Raw genomic sequence first — 21,552 nt, forward strand, 5'->3', positions numbered from 1 at the left:
TTTTTAATTCTTCCAGTATTTCATTCCTATTCACAGAGCTATCTTTTGGGAGTACAATATAAACTTGTAACTAACACACACACAAACATAGGCACCCTAAGTGAAACTCATGGACAAAAGACTAGAGTTCAAACTAGGTGAGGTGCACTCTGTAGGTGCCTGCTGGAGGCCTTGGCTGTAATATAGGATCTCTGAGGATTAAGGTTTTCCATATTTTGGGAAATTTTATACATCCATATTTATTCAGATTAGCCTGTTTTTATAGAGAGCTGCAGATTAAAAAAAAAAAAAGTCTTTCCCTTCTAAGCTTGCTATGATAGAGAATCACAGTTTTTTTCCATTTGATTCTGTTGTGTAGTATTGAAAGCATGGTTTGCTAGACTTGATTGACCATGGTCATGATTGTTCAAGTATTTTTTATGTTCTTCTATGTGGATGGTGGCTGATCTTCCTGTTTATTCCATAGCAAGCCAACTTTCAGGAACAAGGAACTCTAAATACACCAGTAACTGAGAGAGGAATGAGTTCTTTTTTTTTTTTTTAAATTCTGGCTATTTTTTCAGATATGCTGCAGACATAGAGAAGGGTGGTAGCATTACTAAAATCCTTCTTAAGAGGTTGCAGATTGGGAAAAGAATTAATTATTATTTTTTTATTCTGTAGGAAATGTAGCCATCAGATAGGAAGGTGTAGCATGTATGGCTGAGTTCTGCTGCAAGGGAGACCACAACAGGATACCATATTGTTGAATGGGAAAGTTTGTGAATGAATCTGCCTGTGTGAGTTGGTTTCCTGTATGCTGTGAAAGAAAGGTTATTTTCACAGAAAGTAGTAGTTAGGATGGTGTGTTACTAAGGTATCTAGGAAGGTTGGACTAGTATTAGTTTCCTTTTCTATCATAAATTAGATTCTTGAATGTGGACTACCAAGGAGTAGGAGGAAAGAGTCTAATGTGTCTATGCCATGGGGCCAAATGGAGAATATCTACATATCTTAACCAGGTAGAAGGCTTGAGAGGGTTGAGTCAAGAGCATGCTTTTCAAAATATTCCATGAAAAAAAGGTGGCAAGGCAAGAACCCTGTCTGTAAATTTTGTTCTTCAACGAGAAACAGCCACAATCAATGACATAGGAAAAGAGATCTGTGATACAGGAAGAAAAACACTGTTATGTTTTGCTTCCAGATATCCAGATAACACAGGTTAGCAAAACAATTAGAATTAAACAGTGTGTGTTTTTAACCCTTTTCCAGTGCTGTCCTACTCCATTAGGCCTCCAGAGTTCTACCAAGGACTTATGTCTTAACATATGGTTAAAACAGCATTTTAAACCACTGGTTATGAATCTTGAATGGGAATGGTTTAGTGGATTTCAAAGCTTGGAAATATCTGCAGCACCATTAGGGTAGGTCAAATTAAAAAGAATAGAGTGTACTTTCATCAGCAAAACCGCAAAGAGTATTCGAAATGTAGTTAGAGAAGAGATCATTAAAGTATAGGAGGAGAGAGTGGGTGAAAGCACAGAGCCCTGGGAGGGCATTGTATAACTGAAGGGGAAAAAATCTGATAAGGAAGTTTCTCAGATCTAATCGTATGCTCTGATAATGTCAAGAGCAGCCACATGAGTTTCTTCAAACCTTTTCATGTCTTGTATCCAAAGGCAGATAAGTTAAATTAAAGATGTCAAGAAGTTATATTCTTGGTTTAATCCTTTATCCAAGTTTTGCACCTGAATAACTTCAGGACTGGGCAAACTCTGGGATACTAAGGCAAGTGATGTGAAGTCGTCAGTCTCTATATACGAGTTGCCCAGTCCTGAAGTTACTTCAGGTGCCAATTTTGTTGGCTGAAGGATTAAACCAAGAATATAACTTTTTGGCATTTAATTTACAGTATAACCAAGTGGAAAAACTTCCAACAAAAGGCAGATATGACTGCCTTATTAGCAAGATATACTTGCTAATAAATCATTAGCAAGTATATTGGATAGTTCTCCTGTGGAGCAGGGGTGGTAGAATCCATATTGGTGATTATTAATTCATTGGCACACTTCCTGGTTGTGAATAAGTTAGACCTCACTTCAGTCTTCTCAAAAATAACTGAGAGGACTGAAGTGTGGATATTTGCCTTATTTACATGTTATTGGCAGATACCAAATGAGTATGAGAACTTATATAAGTGATATAGAATGGATGTTAATGTTCATTTTGGAGAAAGATCCAACATATAGTGGACTTTTTTTGTTATTGTGGGAAATAATTTTCCTTTGTCTTCTTTAGAACTAGTCTTCAGGAAAAACCTTAAATGTGGATGTTTATCAAGGAGGTGAAAGCATGAAAGGGCAGAATTTGCAGCAAATACCAGAGGAACCAGAAGACTTGAGTGCCATTTGAGCAGGAAACTAGTTTTTGCATTTGGTTCTTCCATTGAAATAATTTAGCTGTAGAAAAATTACCTGAAGTTTTTGATTTCATCACTTGAGATTACCAAATTTTTATTTTAGTCTTCTTTGACACATGTTGGAGAACTAAGGCTTGAATAATGATTTGTGTTTGGTGTGGAATGAGAAATAATCCTCCTGCCAGTGAATATCATTTGGTCTGAGCATGTGTTTGGGTCAGAATTTGTGCTAGATCATTACTAATTGTAGTAGTATCATAGTTGAAGAATTAAGTAGTAGTAGAGGGGATGAGATGTATTTAGCAAAGTAGGGTAGAGAGTCTCCTCCCACGATGGACACGGGATGAATTAAACCAAGGTGCAAATAAAGTGTGCAATGTTACGCTGTTCTTCCAATTGCGCTACGGCAGCTACAATACTGTAGCTGCCGTAGCGCAATTGGAAGTCACATAATAATAATATGTGACTCCCTGGAGGTGTCACATAATAATAATAATAATAATAAATCATTAGCAAGTATATTCATAATAGCAAAGAATTTTGCATCTCTTCCAGTTTGATCTGCAAAGTTAAAGAAGAAAAGCCATTTCAGGTATAAATATCATTCTCCACCATTTAAATCATTTAGTTGTAGAAAAATGACCAAAAGAGATCAATGATCAAAGAGGTCAGAACGGTTATTGAAATTTCGATAGTTGACTTATTATCAAAAACAGCTCACAATCTGAACTTCAACACAACTACAATGAACTTACCTTACTTACCTTTCATCATAAAAAATTACTGTTATTTGACTTCTTTAATTTAATCTTTTTTTTTTATTCTTCTTAAAAAAAAAAAGCAGATCTATACATAAAAGAAGATAATTTAGGAATGCTAAACTTTTGTCTCTGGAACATGCTCAAAAAATACTAAGAAACACCAATCACTTTAATATCTATATCACTGTTTTTACAACTACACGTGATAGATACAATATTGTCTTCTAAAACTTTTATCTCTTCATGAAGAATTATTGCTGCTTGTTTCCAGAGAGTATCTGAATGTAAAGTATTTACCACACTACTTGCACTGTAGTGGATAATAAACCAGTACACAATAGCAGAGATCATTCCTTTCTCTTTTATTACAATGTCTAATGGCACTTCCTTTTCCATACATGACAAAATATTTTTTGGAGATAATGGATGGCTGAGGTCAATGCTGAACAGAAACACACTGTCACTTAAAGATTTATGAGGCAACTGTGCAAGGTCAATATCCTGATGAGTTCTTGTCTAAAAATAAACAAAATATAAATAAAAAATGTAGAATTTTACTTAAATGTAAAAAATGAAGTATATTAATTCAAATGCTAAGTTACAAATAAGAAAGTCAATCAAAGAATAATGACAGCTTGTTAATAACAGGCTAGATAATAACATACTAATAGTATTAATATAATTAACGGCTATTGTAGCCTGTTTTTGTTTAGGGGTGTCCCTTTTAATTTATACTAATAGTATGTTATGGTATCTTTTGGCTACATTATTAGCTTTGATAGAATGAAGTTAGTTACAAGATCTTAATAGGCATTTAGCATTCTACTTACAAAGTTTTAGTATTTTCAATAATTTTTCCCTTGACACATTATCATATGATTTTTCAAATTCATCATTATTAATTCCTGACATGTATCTTCAACAGGGTAGACAGAATATTATGATAGCAATGCATGCAAAAGTTACATCATTATTAACTTTCAGTCAACAATTTTCCTCCAAATTAATCTGTTATCTGTCAAAATCCCAACATTATCAGATCTTATATTTCCAGTCTTCTAAGGCACTATTTACTGTATCAATCCACCAACATCTTGGTCTGCCTGTGGGTCTTTTTTTTCCCTGCCAACCTGACAAAGAACACTTGATTTGCTAATCTTTCCTCTCCCATTCTGTTTAAGTGACCATACCACCTAAGATTAGCTTTACTAATGCATCCCTAACAGTGGAAGCTTTTTTCCTAATATCCTCATTTTTGATGAGATACTGTAATTGATGCCATCTGTTTAGTAAACTAATCTTTCTCAGAGCTCTCATATCTGAGGTCTCCAGTCTTTTATCAACTGTTTTATTTCTAACCCAGCTCTCAGATCCATAAGTTAAAATTGGTTTAAACACTGTCTTGTATACAGCTAATTTAGTGTTCCGACTAATTTTTTTCTTATTCCATATGAATTTATTCAATTGACTTCCTACCATACCAGATTTACTTTTTGTCTGCTTCCATATTTAATTTGCCATCTTCACTAAAAATTGTACCTAAATAGCTGAAATGTTTTATTTATTCTACAGGTTCTCCATTCAGGATACAGTTGATGTTTCTAATGTTTCTGCCTATTTTCACTGACACTGTCTTTTTACTGCTGAGTTTCATACCAAATTTATTACAACAGTTATTAAATTTAGTTAGTAACAAGTCTTGCAGACTTGTTACTGGATTTATTCAGAAATATAACATCATCTGCATAAAGTAAAGAGCCAAGATTAACATTGCCAGTTTTGCTATCAGTTTTAATACCACTTTCCTTCATAATATGATTCACATAGATAATGAATAGCAGTGGAGATAATGTTCATCCTTTTCCTTGAAGCACACCTCGTTTAACATCAAACTATCTTCCTGTACCTCCTTCAATTCTAACTGCTGATTATAACTTAAACAGAGACTATGTGTTGTTTGATATAATGTCCCATTTACATCGTATAACTGCAGCATTTTGAAAACTTTTCTCTTGGCACCTTGTCAAGATCGATGAAACTTAAATATAAATCCTTGTTATATTCCCAATTTCTCTATTGCTTGTCTTAAAGTGAAAATCTGATCCTGATAACCTCCATTTGGCCTGAATCCAGCTTGTCCTTCACCAAGCTTCCCTTCCATAATTTTTCTTACCCATTTCTCAAGTATGCCATGCATAAATCTTACTAGGTACACTCAGCAGGGAAATACCTCTGTAATTCTCACAGACAGTTTTTTATTTCCTTTTTTACAGATGGATACTATGAGATATCTGCTCCAATCATCTGGAATTAGACTCTTTGAACTATGCAGTGCAGCAACTTTAAAACTTTTGCACATCCACATTTGAGCATTTCGGGTCAAATTTCATCTACCTCATCTGCCTTTCCACATTTCAAGCTTGAAGGATTTTAGGAATATGATCGCCATTCCTGGGTACATCCGAAAAATTAGGCAGGTCTTGAAAGAAATATAAGCTCTGCACAGCTTTTAAGCTCCACCTGAAACTAGTTATCCTTATCCATTCCACTTTGAACCAACTGCCTCCCCTCTCAGTTCCTGGTGTATATACAGGACCCTGTTCCTGCAAGTTGGCAGAGTTCGGTAGACAGGTAGGTTAATCACTATCTGCATAGATGAATACAAAAAAATATATCTGCAATCATGACTATGGTCCGTCTGATCTTACATACCATACATTTGATACAACTCAGGATTATATCTAATATCTATCAGAATATATCTGTGAATAATTTCCTGTCTGCTCTGCTGTTTAGGAGTCCAACAAGAACCAGCTTTTCCTTTATTTTAGAAATTACAGACTTTACAACCATGTTACAAATAACTCTTTTAAATTTGATCTTCATATTAAGATCATCATCTGGAGTATATACAAATATACAAGAACAAGCTGAGTTACATTACACACAGTAAGCTAACGAACAAATGATCTGATCACCGGTTATTCTACTGGCATGACCTCTAGTGAAAAAAAAAATTAATTAATTAGAAACTACATCAAAGCTAAATTCTATTTAAGATAACATGAGAAAAAAATCTCTCTTATAGATAGTCTTCTTTCAGTAACAATGATGTCGTATTTCTAACATTACAATTGTTATTTTTGATTTAGAATTCTGGATTATCTACAGTCCTGCTTATAGTTAACTCTTAGAGAGAAAAGTTCTGTGGGTAGAATATGTGCCTTCCATATGCTTGGGATTTTTAGACCATCATTATTGTTCAGATTGGAGTGGTTGATAAGAATCTCACAGGCTTCCTTAAATTTGGTATGATGTAAACAACTGGTGCTTTTCCAGTCAATTCTATGTCAAGTGTTCAGGGCATGATCAGAAATGCCAGCTTCACCATAGTTATTATATTTAATGTGGTGTTTATGTTCCTTTTGTCTGATAGGAATTGTGTGTCCTGTTTTCCCCTATATATGGTATATTACAGGTGCAATAAATACGGTATACTCCAGGGTGGGCCAGCGGAGGGAGTGAGTCTTTGGATGAGTTGAGTATGCTTTTTAATTTTGCAGGAGGTTTAAAGGTGGCTTTGAGGTTTGTATTTTGTCTGTTTATTTTATCTGATGTCCCTTTAATGTAAAGAATGGTTATAGTTTTATTGTAGTCTAGTTTATTTTTGTTTTTTGTTGAGGTCTTGTAGAGAATTTTGTTAATAGTGTTTTGGCTGTAACCATGTTTTAGAAAAGTATTGCTGCTAACTTTAAATTCATCTTTCAGTGCATGTTCATTGCAGCAGATCTTCAACGCCCTGTTTTTTAGAGTATTAACGACACCTAGTTTTTGTATTGGGTGGTGGTAGGATTTTATGTGTATATATATATTGGCCAGTATGTGTCGGTTTCCAGTAAACAGTGAAGGAAAGACTGCCAGAAGGAAGATGTGTGACAAGTGTATCTAGAAACGGAAGCGTGTTCTGTTTTTCAATCTCAATTATGAACTGTACGCATTTGTGTTGTTTATTTAGGCAGCTAAGGAAAGTGTCTAGTGTCTGGTGGCCATGGGACCAGATCGTGAAAACATCATCAACATATCGAAGTCAGACTTTGGGTTTTAAAGAAGAGGAATCTAGAGCATGTTGCTTAAAATGCTCCATATAAAAGTTAGCATTGGGGGGGGGGGAATAATGGCGAGCCCATAGCTGTGCCTTCTTTTTGTAGGTAGAAAGCATTTTAACAAACAAAATAACCAGAACGTAATACATGTGCAAAGAGCGCTGTGATATCTGGAGGGTATTTGTTCTGTAAAAGAAGGATTGTGTCATTGATTGGGACATTCATAAAGAGGGCAGAGACGTCAAAACTGACTAATAAATCATCTTTTTCTAATGTAATGTCTTTGATTATGTTTATGAAGTGTTGTGTGTTTCTGATATAGGAGGGGAGAGATGATAATTCAGGCTATCTATACCTTTGACTATCGGCCGGAGTGGTGTGTTTTGTTTGTGTATCTTTGCCACCTAAACAAATAACACAAACGCATACAGTCCACAATTGAGATTGAAAAACACAACACACTTCCGTTTCTAGATACACCTGTCATATGTCTTCCTTCTGGCAGTCTTTCCTTCACTGTTTACTGGAAACTGACACATACCAGCCAGGCAAATATATACACATAAACTCCTACTGCCACCCAACACAAAAACTAGGTGTTGTTGGATCCTACTTCTTAATTTATACTTTGGATCCGACATGTTAGTCACTATGATGTTCTTAAACAAAATTATAAGTTGCTAGTTGATTTCTAATTCAATATAGAGAAAATTTATATTTATAGACTGCGCCACTCTATATCTGAATTAGTTCATGAATTGAAGAAAAATCAACTCACAACTATCCTCTTTTATATGATGTTATTATATATACTGGCCGAGTATATTTAACTTACTTAATTTTCCCGCTTTGGTTCAAATATTTTATGAATGGTGCAGTAAAAGAGATTCAGGCAAAATACAACTTTTCATTAACAAAAACAAACATTTAATTTTAAAATCATAAATTTTACACTTAACTTCAAATCAGTAATTAAGATATCACAATCGCTTCAGCTTCTCCGATAAGTACAATCAAACTCTGACAAGATAAATCTGTTATCTCTATATCACAGTCTTTTCAGAGTTCCTTAAGTTCCAAATATAATAAAAATTGCAGTAATACCTCTTCATAAACAGACACTTTTAATTTTACGCTTCTTCTAATTCTCCGCGATAGTTACTGTTAACATCAGGGAATTCTAAGATGAAACTCACACACTTCTCTGAACAGAAATATTAAAGTTGGAATAATCTTACCGTTAATCTTCTTCCTTCATCAACATACACACAAACACTTTTTTATAACTGTAAACACTTTTAAATAAACAGCACTCATTAAAATAAATCTTCTAGCATTAACTAAATTAATTTATGGGCACAATACATATAATCAGATGTTCTTGTATGAAGCACTACTGATTACTCTTGAATTAGGACAATACACAATAATTCTTTAACTTGGAGTTTTATATGTACAGATGTTCATTCCTCCGGCATTTAAATAATTCTTTAGGCACTATAATTCTAAACACAACCCTGTTGCCTCTATTTATTCTCTAGTTACTTCTTACTATGCTTCACGTTTCAGTGTGTCCTTGAAAGGTCGGCCCTGAAAATAAATCTCAACTAAAGTATCGCTAGTCATTCAGTAGTCACTCAGCTATCTTCCGTTGCTTTATTTGTTATTCCGAAATTTATTAGCTAACTGCTTCTCAACTTGTAGACTTTATTTAGTTGCTTGAGTGACTTGCCGACTCGCTATTATCGCACTGTGATTTTCGAATGCCCGATTCCAACCTAATGCCAATCCTCTCTAATAAATCTCTAATCTCCTAATTCCTTAATAATTCCAGCGTTCATCGCTTATATATCTGTTTTTCCCGCCTAAATTGTTCTCGTGATCTAAAACTCTTTTCAATAACTCTTCTCCTCATGTTGTGTTCCAATTCTCGTGCTCGCTTACTTATATACGTTTCCATGACAACCAAAACAAAATATAATAAAATTGAGGTATTGCATAACGTTAAACTTTCACAAACAGGAATAAATAAAGAATATTTATATTTCAATTAATGCGCAGTTAAATTATCAAATAGAAGTTCTTATAATATTAACATAGTAATAACTAAAATAGCTTAATAATATTTAATACAGCCTTTTCATTATTAATACATAATCTTTGATTAAATAATTAGATATTAGACAAAATTAAAGTAGTTATATGAATATTAAAATGTAAAATAAGTTGTTTACATTAAATAATATTTACAAGTCTAGCCTTTGTGATGGAAGATCATGTTGGATTCTGAAGCAAACAATAATTACTCCAATCTCTATATATTCAGAATCCAACAGTGTCATTAATACTCTAAAAAAACAGGGTGCTGAAGATCTGCTCCAAAGAACATGCACTGAAAGACAAATTTAAAGTTATCAGCAATACTTTTCTAAAAAACGGTTACAGCCAAAACACTATTAACAAAATTCTCTACAAGATCTCAACAAAAAAACAAAAATAAACCAGACTACAATAAAACTATAACCATTCCTTATTAAAGGGACATCAGCTAAAATAAACAGAATACCAAAAATACAACCTCAAAGCCACCTTTAAATCTCCTATAAAATTAAAAAACTTACTCAACTCATCCAAAGACCCACTCCCTCTGCTGGCCCGCCCTGGAGTGTACTATATTTATTGCACCTGTAACATACCATATATAGGGGAAACAGGACAATTTCTATGAGACAAAAGGAACATAAACGCCACATTAAATATAATAACTATGGTGAAGCTGACCTTTCTGATCATGCCCTGAACACTTTACACAGAATTGACTGGAAAAGCACCAGTTGTTTACATCAACCAAAACATGGTATGAATGCAAATTTAAGGAAGCCTGTGAGATTCTTATCAACCACCCCAATCTGAACAATAATGATGGTCTAAAAATTCCAAGCATATGGAAGGCACATATTCTACCAACGGAACCTTTCTCTCTAAGAGTTAAATATAAAGACTGTATGACTATTAAATTATTCAAGGAATTTACAACTTATACTGGAATATTAATTAAAAGAAACTTTAATAAATAGTTCCTATATTTCGGCAATATCACATTGCCATCTTCATGGGAACATACAAATATGGCATGTGCACGCAGGCACTACAAAAAAGCAAATGAGGTAGAAGATAAGAAACTACTCTGTTGTTCCTAAAGTCCTAATGGTGCCCCCTAGCGGGCTATATTGGGTTGTCTTGGCCGTTGGGCTGATGTTCTCATGATGTAAGTCTCCCAAATTTGGGGCAGTCTCATGCACCCAAATTTCTTGAGGTTTGGAATGTTTTTTAGAGATGAGGCTGATTCTATGGATAATCTTTCGTACTTGAACTTGCTGTGGTGTATTACTTTGGCTTTCTTTCAACATATTCTGTGGCGGGTATCTAGAGCATGGGTCTGCAAGCCCAGAGTGGCTAAACTAGTGAAACCAGATGTAGTCTTTGTGTTCTGAAATCCTGATATTTGCTGTCCTGCCTGTTTGGCCAAAGTAGGGCAATTTACATATATACAAATATGGCACGTGCACTCAGGCACTATAAAAAAGCAAATGAGGCGGAAGATAAGAAACTACTGTTGTTCCTAAAGTCCTAATGGTGTCCCCTAGCAGGCTATATTGGGTTCTAGGAATATAGGAAGTATTTATTAAAGTTTAATGGCAAAGATAAATTTAATTAATATTTCAGCATACGTTGTAAATTCCTTAAATAATTTAATAGTCATGTGTTGCCAACGTATAAGCCTTTCTACAAGAAAACAGGACTGCAGATAATCCAGAATCCTAAATCAAAAATAAGAATTGCATGTTAGAAATAGGACATCATTGTTACTGAAAGAAGACTATCTATAAGGAAGATGTTTTTCTCATGTTATCTTAAATAGAATTTAGCTTTGATGTAGTTTCTAATTAATCAATTTTTTTTTCCACTAGAGGTCATGACAGTAGAATAACCGGTAATCAGATCATTATTTCTTTAGCTTACTGTGTGTAATGTAACTCAGCTTATCATTGTATACACTCCACATGATGATGATGATCTTAATATGAAGATCGAAATGTCAGGAAATTAAAAGTTATTTATAACACGGTTTTAAAGTGCATAATTTCTAAAACGAATGCTGATTGCTGTGCAATACTAAAAGAAATGCTTTTCCTTTAAGTCAGCAGTTCTAACTAATAACTCAAAAAAATTTATCTATTGTTTCCCTTCTAGAATTTTCTGTGAAACCATAGCACAAATAAGTCTCATTGTTCAATTTTGAATTTTGTCACGTCTATTTGAAATCGCCTACCATTCAAGAAGTTCATTTTTATGTTCCGTGTTGAGCTCAAATATAACACCTTATTATTCAGAAGTATGTAACACCTTATTATTTAGAGGTATCTCAGCTAAGTCTTCTACATCTTAATAACATCAATTCAACATGATATTTCTGTAACTTCTTGGCTAGCTCCATCTCTTTTCCATTGATGCTTCTAATAGTGATGCCAGTCTTCAAATGGTATTCATATGCATACCAAGATGTTTTTCCATCCACATTCCCTCATAAAATAGTAGAGATCTTGGTAAGACAGGTGAATCCTCAACTAGCATGACATTTGAGCATGTTGAACCATCATGTTTCGCTGTGTTTTAAGCCAATACCAGATGCAACTGGTTGGCTAAGTCTGAAATTGCAACTTAACTTATTATATCGATGCTATGAATAATTGGTTCTTATTTCACTCTTAATGATCTTTGCATATAGGAGTGCTTAAGGGTCAAAGCTGTTAACTGAGAGGAGACCTCCACATAGCCTTTAAAGGAATATGGAGAACCGACCAGGGCTTCTGACCTAATGTCCAATCCTCACCTTCTCGTGGTGCACCCTGTTGGGTATCTACTTGGATACTGAATGAACGAGGATGGGCTGGCAATTTGGGATTTAGCAGACCAAATTGTATTCTTATTGGTTAAACCAAAATAAAAAATGATGGTACAACATGACAAAATTTCGTTTGAAATTTTGGGGCATGGCCTGTTAAACAAGGCCCCCCCCGTTGTTTTCGCCAGGGAACCAGGGCGAACAGCGAAAAGTCAGCTACTGGAACAAATCTGAAAACACACCCCAACTCAACATCACCAGAGTAAAAGATTGGTACTGTCAACATAAGAAGCCTGAATGGCAAAGAAATAGAGCTAGCTGAGGAATTAGATAAGTACCAGATCGACATAATAGTGGTGACTGAAACAAAAACTGGTGAGATCTTTCTGAGCAATAAATACAAAATGTTATATTCAGGCAATGACAATCAAGGAAAAGAAGGAGTAGCCATAGTATTCAACAAACTACGAGGCTAATCTTCTTGAATGGCAGTCAGTCTCAAGTAGAGTAATGTGGAGCAAATATGAGAATGAGTAACTGGACAATGAGACTTATTTGTGCATATGGTCCCACAGAAGGTTCTACTAAGGTAGAAGTGGAGGAATTTTTTGAGGCTTTAGAAAAAGCAACTGACACAATGAAAAAGGAAAAGTTGGTCCTTGTTGGGGACAAAATAGCAAAGTAGAAAATGACTGTCAGACATACAAAAATATTTTGGGAAAATTTGGAGAAAAGAGGAGAGCTAATAATAATGGCAAATATCTGTTGGATTTGTGCTCAGGACATGGTCTGGTTATTACTAACACCATGTTCCAACATAAAAATGTGCACAAATTCACATGGAGAGAAGAGGCAAGGAATAAGAAAAGTCTCATTGACTATGTCATTGTTGATACTGATGTTTTCTCTCTGGTGCAGGACACCAGAGTGTACAGAGGATTTGAAATTGGAAGTGATCACTATTTAGTCTTCAGCAGGATAAAACTGAATTTCATATTGAAAAGAATAACATGTAAGAAAGTTTTAAAGTGAATAAAAGTTAAGCAGATCTCAGACGTGAACTGTAGACTAAAATACACAAAGATTATTGAAGAAAAAATGAAAGAGTTTGAGAAAAGGAATCAAACCTTGGAGATTCAGTGGCAAGCATTGAAGAAAGCCCTGATTGATTCAGCTAGAGAGGCATGTGGTGAAGTTGTCTGCAAGGATAGAAAAATTAGAACTCCATGGTGGATACAGGAAGTTAAAGAAGAAAGCATATCAAAAGTTCCTGGCAAAAAAGTCAGCTTGTGCTCTTAGAGAATACAGAGACAAATGCAAGAATGCTAAGCACTGTGTAAAACTAGCTAAACAAAAGTCATGGGAGGACTTTGGCAAGAATATAGAAAATAAATATCAAGAAGGTGTCAAAATATTCTGGAGGTTGTTGAAGAAACTTAGGAATGGAGGAAAGAGTGCTGTAAAAGGAGTTAGAGATGAAAGAGGTTACATGAAAACGGAAGAAAAAGATATCCTTGAAGTATGGAGTAATTACTTTGAAAAACTGCTAAATGAAACAAGCAGTGATGACAGCACAGTGGTAAAAAACACTGACCAGGCATGCAGTCAGGAATACATATCAATACTTGAAGTATAAAAAGCCATCAAAGGCTTAAAATGTGGAAAGGCAGCAGGAGTAGATGATATTCGACCAGAAATGCTGAAGTATGGTGGTATAAAAGTCTTACAGTGGCTGCACTGCATAGTTCAGAAAGCCTGGACAGAGGGACGAATTCCCGATGATCGGAGTAGAGCTCTAATAGTGCCCATATATAAAAAGGGAAATAAAACTGAATGTGAGAATTACAGAGGTATTTCCCTACTGAGTGTTCCTGGTAAGATATATGCAAGTATACTTGAGAAACGGTTGAGAAGAATTGTGGAAGAAAAGCTTGGTGAAGAACAAGCTGGATTCAGGCCAAATAGAGGCTGTCAGGATCAGATCTTCACTTTAAGACAAATAGTCGCGAAAGCATGGGAATATAACAAAGATCTGTATTTAAGTTTTATCGATTTGGAAAAGGCATATGACAAGGTGCCAAGAGAGAAGCTATTCAATACGCTACAGTTATATGGTTTCAATGGGGCATTTTATCAAGCAATACTTAGTCTTTATTTAAGTTGTAAGTCGGCAGTTAGAATTGAAGGATGTACAGGAAGATGGTTTAATGTTAAATCTGGTGTGAGACAAAGATGTACATTATCCCCTCTGTTATTCATTATCTATATGGATCACATTATGAAGGAAAGTGGTATTAAACATGATATCAAAATTGGAGATGTTAATCTCAGCTCTTTGCTTTATGCAGACGATGTTATACTTCTAAATAAGTCTGCAAGATTCCCTGACTAAATTGAATAACTGTTGTAATAGATATGGTATGAAGGTCAGCAATAAAAAGACAAAGACAATGAAAATAGGCAGAATCATTGAAAATGTCGACTGTGTTGTGAATGGAGAACCTGTGGAAGAAGTAAAACATTTCAGCTACTTAGGCACGATTTTTAGTGAAGATGGTAAATTAAATATAGAAATAGACAACGGAATCAGCAAAACTGATATGGTGGGAAGTCAAATGAATAAATTCATATGGAATAAGAGAGAAATTAGTCGGACCACTATACAAGACAGTGTTCAAACCAGTTTTAACTTATGGATCTGAGAGCTGGGTCAGAAGTAAAACACTTGACTAAAGACTAGAGACCGCAGATATGAGAGTCCTGAGAAAGATTAGAGGCGTGAACAGATGGCATCAATGGCAATATCATATTAAAAAAGAGGATATTAGGAAAGAACTTGATATAGTCAGCATCCAGGAATGCGTTAGCAGAGCTAATCTCAGGTATTATGGTCACTTATCAGAATGGGGGGGGGGGGGAGAAGAAAGATTCGAAAAAAAAAAAGAAGTGTTCTCTTCCAGGTTTGCAGGAATAAGACCCAGAGGAAGATCCAGATATAGGTGGATTGATATGGTACAAAGTGCCTTAGACGATAGAAATATAAGATCTGATAAAGTTGGAGTCTTGACAAGTAACAGACTGATTTGGAGGAAAATTGTAGATAGGAAGTTAGTAATGATGTAATTTTTTTCATGTAGTACTATCACATGCTGTACCCCCCCCTCCTTGAGGATACATGGCAGGAATTTCATGATGATGATGATAATCTTTGTATGTTGAGCTTATCTACAGCAGCGGTTTCCAACCTTTTTCCACTTGTGTACTGTTAGATCGTACTTTGGGGTGTTAACATTACTCAATTCTTAATGTGTTTTATAACTACTTTCTCTGTGGTCAGGGATTGTAAGGTTTTCCCTGGGTAACAAACCCTAACAAATTTATATTTATACTGCGCCATTAGAGTTATTATACCTTAGATGTGTTTGGGAGCTCTCAAAAATGTTGCAGTCATGGCCCCTTCTTTATCACGGTTCGTGGTTTAGTGAGTGGCAAATGTCGGTCTCAAACACAAATTTAATACCAGGATTTCAAATGACAAAACGAAGTTTTATTTTACACTAATAAAATTACATTAAACATGAAATAATCAATTCTTCTGCTATCTTAATTAGATTAAACCACATTTCAACAATATCACATGAAAATCTCACATATTAACACATTTATCATTCTCTAAGAAAGGGAAATTAATACAAATTTATCTAGACAAAATCTCAAAAAGAGCTAAGGTAGCATTTGCATACTAGATTGAGCAAGAATCACTTGACATGGCTCTTCGGACTACCAGTCTAATGTTCCTAAAGTTACTCCAACAAATAAATTAGTTTCAGTTTCCTTTTAGCAACACTGCTTAACGTGTTTTCCTTTAGCACTCTCACTTAACTTTAGAAAGGAAAAAATTGCCTTACCGTTCACTGAATCATCACATGCGAGCCACGTGTGCATCCTGGTTGGATCCTTGTTCGCACTGCAGATTCTTTTTTTCCCCTGTCTCATGGATTTACGTGCACTGAAATTTCGCCGTTAGCTGGGAACATCTGAGGTGCTTGTCTGGGATTTCTGGATCCTTCAAGGGGAAACATCACGGTTCGGGTTTCACTTAGACCCGAGCTTTCCCTTTCTAGTCGGAGATCTACCTCACTTCCTACCTCCATTTCTTTCCATGTTATCTCACCTTGTGTCCCTCACTCTCCTCTCCCACCTTTTCTCTCCCTCTTTCTGTCGATCATTCACCTTTTTCTTCCAAGGAGCTTACATTCACAGTCACATCAAATTGCTTCATTGCGAACCCATGAGAGAGCTCCTCTCAGAGAATTATCAAATCCTTGCTTGTAAGGTTACAATATGGGCTTGTCAAGATGACTAAGAGTCTTTAGGGCTCTTAGTCATCACGTTTTCTTTCTTTGCCGTAGCTTACACATACCATTCCTTTATTTTGATTTATACACATTATTTTCCTTCATTAAAATTACACATGTTAAATATTTCATGATCTTTCCCTTTCAATAAGTAAATAGATATATACTTAATAATTGGATACACACTCAATACACAATTATTAGATACACTTTACGCTCAATATACAATTATATAATACACTTTATTTTACCCCCCCCTTCCTTATTTCTTTCCAATACAATTTTGACTAGCATTATACAGTGAACATTTCCTTTGCAACCCCTCTGCACACATACAGAGAATACAAAGGACCAATCTGAAGATATCATTATTAAAAATAATGCATTCAATAAGACTCTTGATGCATCATGTATGTTTTGTTGTTGTAGTTCCCTGTGGTGGATGGTGGGAGGGGTTTCTTAGGAGCATTTAGTATTTTGTTTATCTTATGTGGATTATAGCCAGTGGCCAAGAAGGTGTGGCATAGGTGAGCCAGTTCAGCAGCAAGAGCATTGTCATGAACAGATTGCTCTCGCTCTATGGGTTAGCATTGTTAAAATGCCATATTGATGAGAAGGATGATGGTGTGATTGTTTGTGTAAGTATCTCCCTGTATGTGTGGGTTTTCTAAAAACTGAAAATGATAAGGAACCATCTGGAAGACGTGTGATAAGTGTATCCAGGAAGTACCCAGTTATTAGCTTCCAGTTCAATTGTAAAGTGGATTTTTTGATGTTGGCTATTTAAATGCACTAAGAATGTTTCTAATGTCTCTGGGCCATGTGGCCAAATAGCAAGCACATCGTCAACATAGCGTAGCCAAAGTGTCGGTTTGAGAGCAGCTGTATTGATTGCTAGTTTTTCCAGGTGTTCCATGTAAAAGTTGGCTAGAGGGCGGGAGCCCATGGCTGTCCTATCTATTTGTTTGTATATTTTCCCTTTCCATGTGAAATATCCTGCATGTATTGTGAATTTGAATAGTTCATATATATCAGGGGGGAAGTGTGACTTCAGAAGATTGAGGGTTTCTATTAGTGGTACAATAGTGAGGTGATATCAAAGCTTACTATTAAGTCTGAGCTTTTTTAGGGTAAGGTGTTGTAAGATGCTTTTTAGGTGGGCTGAATTTTTTGACAGAGGAGGGAGAATTGTTTGTGAGAGCGGCTAGTAGCTTCGCTAAATATCTAGTCAGTTTGTATGTGGGACTATTTATACTGTCCACAATTGGGCGTAAGGGTGTAAACAACTTTTACATGGAACACCTGGAAAAACTAGCAATCAATACAGCTACTCTCAAAGCAACACTTTGGCTACGCTATGTTGATGATGTGCTTGCTATTTGGCCACATAGCCCAGAGACACCGGAAACATTCTTAGCACATTTAAATAGCCACCATCCAAAAATCCACTTTACAATGGAACTGGAAGCTAATAACTGTCTGCCCTTCCTGGATACACTTATCACACGTCTTCCAGATGGTTCCTTATCATTTTCAGTTTTTAGAAAACCCACACATACAGGGAGATACTTACACAAACAATCACACCATCATCCTTCTCAACAATATGGCATTTTAAAAACGCTGACCCATAGAGCGAGATCAATCTGTTCCAATGACAATGCTCTTGCTGCTGAACTGGCTCACTTATGCCACACCTTCTTGGCCAATGGCTATAATCCACATAAGATAAACAAAATACTAAACGCTCCTAAGAAACCCTTCCCACCATCCACCACAGAGAACTACAACAAAACAGTCATCACCATCCCATACATTAAAGGCACATCCGATAAGATTTCAAGAATTCTTAATAAACATAAACTACGCACTACATTCAGACCATGTAGCAAATTAGCAACCCTTATCCGCTCACCCAAGGACAGCATTCCCCCTTTATCACATCAAGGAGTCTACCAAGTACCCTGCTCGTGTAATCAAGCCTACTACGGTCAAACAGGAAGAACTGTGAACATCCGCATCAGCGAATACAAAAGATACGTCCGGAATTATCACTATGGCAAGTCGGGCCTAGCAGACGATGCTCTCGATACCCCTGCACGCAGGATCAACTGGAAAAACACAAAAGTACTACACAGAAGCTCTTACAAGTCGGAGAGATTGTTCATAGAGTCCACAGAAGCCCTGAAACACACTACAAATCTCAACAAATATGGCTGTTTTAACTTGCCTAAGATCTGGGAGACAGTCATCTTAAGGAAAAACTATTTTTTTTTTTTTTTCAGATAGAGGGCGCCAAAAATCAGGACTCTAGTCTTTGTTTTGCTGCTACAATTTTTGTTTAACTAGTCTGTTGATTACACCATGTTGTTATAGTCTCGCTTATTGTGATAAACTGTGTTTTTGTGCTCTGAAGATGCTGGTTATAACACCAGCAAAATATCAGCAATAAGTTAATAAATTAATTATTTACTTAGTTTCTGTGTTCTAATATATACTGTTAAAAAATAAACAACATGTTCGACGAACACATAAGTCTGTCCGCACGTTTAAGGATTCTTCACAGAGACGATATCGTACGTAAGACACGACAATATGGTAAGTAGAAGTTAAAATTGGCAAGGCAACTGAACAGGTTAGCCTTCTTAAAGAGGTACCAAGACACCAATGTAATACCGAACTGTTTTAAAATCAAAAACAAGTTCCATTCGGCCAAAGCCCAACACATTTATAAACGAGCGAGTGTAGTGCTATTACGTGAACAGATTAACGCCACTCGTCTGGAATTAGCAAAATCAAATTCAACCATCAATGCACTACGTGAATCACTTTATAATATTCTCAATATGGAACTTTGGGAGATCCTAGATAACATCACCGACGCAATGGCTAAAAAAGAATTCAACAGAGTCAAAAACAGGCACCAAAATAAGTTTGAAAATCTCCAACAACGCAACACTATACAATGACCGCAATTACAACAAGACCTCGTCGTCGTGAATTTATCATCACTCACCTTAAGCAAAGAAGCCACTAGTGCTTTAAGTCGAGGGCACAATTTTGCCGTGACTCCAAAACAGGTTCCAAAAGCTGAAATAATGGTGTCCATCGAACGAGGAATATATGACCTGCCTCCAACAATAGCCAACAACATATGTTTAGATGTGGCCAACATCCTAATCAAGTCCAAGCCGCCCAAAAATAATATCCCACATAAGGAAATCATTGCTTTAAAAGAGTTACAGAACAACAGCCAGATTATCATAACAAAAGCAGACAAAGGAAATGCTACTGTGGTGATCGACACAACAGCATATGAAAACAAAATGCACACACTGGTACAAGATCAGTCAACATACAAAATTATAGATCGCAATTCCACCAACACACAAAAGAATAAGGCACGAAAATTATTGAAAAAAGTCACTTCCTGGCCCAAAGACACAGTTAACAAACTCAAGCCCTTCCATGTTAAAACACCTAGGATCTATGGAGCACCAAAAATTCACAAACAAGATACACCCTTACACCCAATTGTGGACAGTATAAATAGTCCCACATACAAACTGGCTAGACATTTAGCGAAGCTACTAGCTGCTCTCACAAACAATTCTCCCTCCTCTGTCAAAAATTCAGCCCACCTAAAAAGCATCTTACAACACCTTACCCTAAAAAGCTCAGACTTAATAGTAAGCTTTGATATCACCTCACTATTCACAAATGTACCACTAATAGAAACCCTCAATCTACTGAAGTCACACTTCCCCCCTGATATATTTGAACTATTCAAATTCACAATACATGCAGGATATTTCACATGAAAAGGGAAAATATACAAACAAATAGATGGGACAGCCATGGGCTCCCCCCTCCCTCTAGCCAACTTTTACATGGAACACCTGGAAAAACTAGCAATCAATACAGCTACTCTCAAACCAACACTTTGGCTATGCTATGTTTATGATGCGCTTGCTATTTGGCCACATGGCCCAGAGACATTGGAAACATTCTTAGCGCATTTAAATAACCAACATCCAAAAATCCACTTTAATGGAACTGGAAGCTAATAACTGTCTGCCCTTCCTGGATACACTTATCACATGTCTTCCAAGATGGTTCCTTATTATTTTCAGTTTTTAGAAAACCCACATATACAGGGAGATACTTACACAAACAATCACACCATCATCCTTCTCAACAATATGGCATTTTAAAAACGCTAACCATAGAGCGAGAGCAATCTGTTCCAATGACAATGCTCTTGCTGCCGAACTGGCTAACTTACACCACACCTTCTTGGCCAATGGCTATAATCCACATAAGATAAACAAAATACTAAACGCTCCTAAGAAACCCCCTCCCACCATCTACCACAGAGAACTACAACAAAACAGTCACCATCCCTTACATTAAAGGCACATCCAATAAGATTTCAAGAATTCTTAATAAACATAAACTACGCACAACATTCAGACTATGTAGCAAATTAGCAACCCTTATCCACTCACCCAAGGATAGCATTCCCCCTTTATCACATCCAGGAGTCTACCAAGTACCCTGCTCATGTAATCATGCCTACTACGGTCAAACAGGAAGAACTGTGAACATCCGCATCAGCTAACACAAAAGATGCGTCCAGAATTATCACTAAGGCAAGTCGGGCCTAGCAGACCATGCTCTCGATACCCCTGCATACAGGATCAACTGGAAAAACACAAAAGTACTACACAGAAGCTCTTACAAGTCGGAGAGATTGTTCTTAGAGGCGACAGAAGCCCTGAAACACACTACAAATCTCAACAAATATGGCTGTATTAACTTGCCTAAGATCTGGGAGACAGTCATTCTTAAGGAAAAACTAGTTTTTTTTTTTTTTTTTTTTAGGACTCTAGTTTTATGTGATAGCTATACTTTTTTTTTTTTCCAGATAGAGGGCGCCAAAAATCAGGACTCTAGTCTTTGTGTTGCTGCTACAATTTTTGTTTAACTAGTCCGTTGATTACACCATGTTGTTATAGTCTCGCAT

General features: G+C 36.0%; 1 protein-coding gene across 1 annotated transcript in view; it reads right to left on the reverse strand.

The window, feature by feature from the left end:
• Positions 1–3,307: 3,307 nt before the first annotated feature.
• Positions 3,308–21,552, reverse strand: part of LOC150100137 (protein arginine N-methyltransferase 9-like) — a 140,915-nt gene continuing 122,670 nt past the window's right edge. The window contains exon 12 of the mRNA XM_090402507.1: positions 3,308–3,675. Coding sequence (XP_090258633.1) covers positions 3,310–3,675 — 366 coding nt within the window. The 3' untranslated portion in view covers positions 3,308–3,309. The remainder of the gene's footprint in view (positions 3,676–21,552) is intronic.

The sequence above is a fragment of the Typopeltis vanoorti genome, chromosome 13, assembly GCF_054136105.1.
Source record: "Typopeltis vanoorti isolate ZY-2024b chromosome 13, IOZ_Tvanoo_1.0, whole genome shotgun sequence".
In the NCBI taxonomy this organism is placed as follows: Eukaryota; Metazoa; Arthropoda; class Arachnida; order Uropygi; family Thelyphonidae; genus Typopeltis; species Typopeltis vanoorti.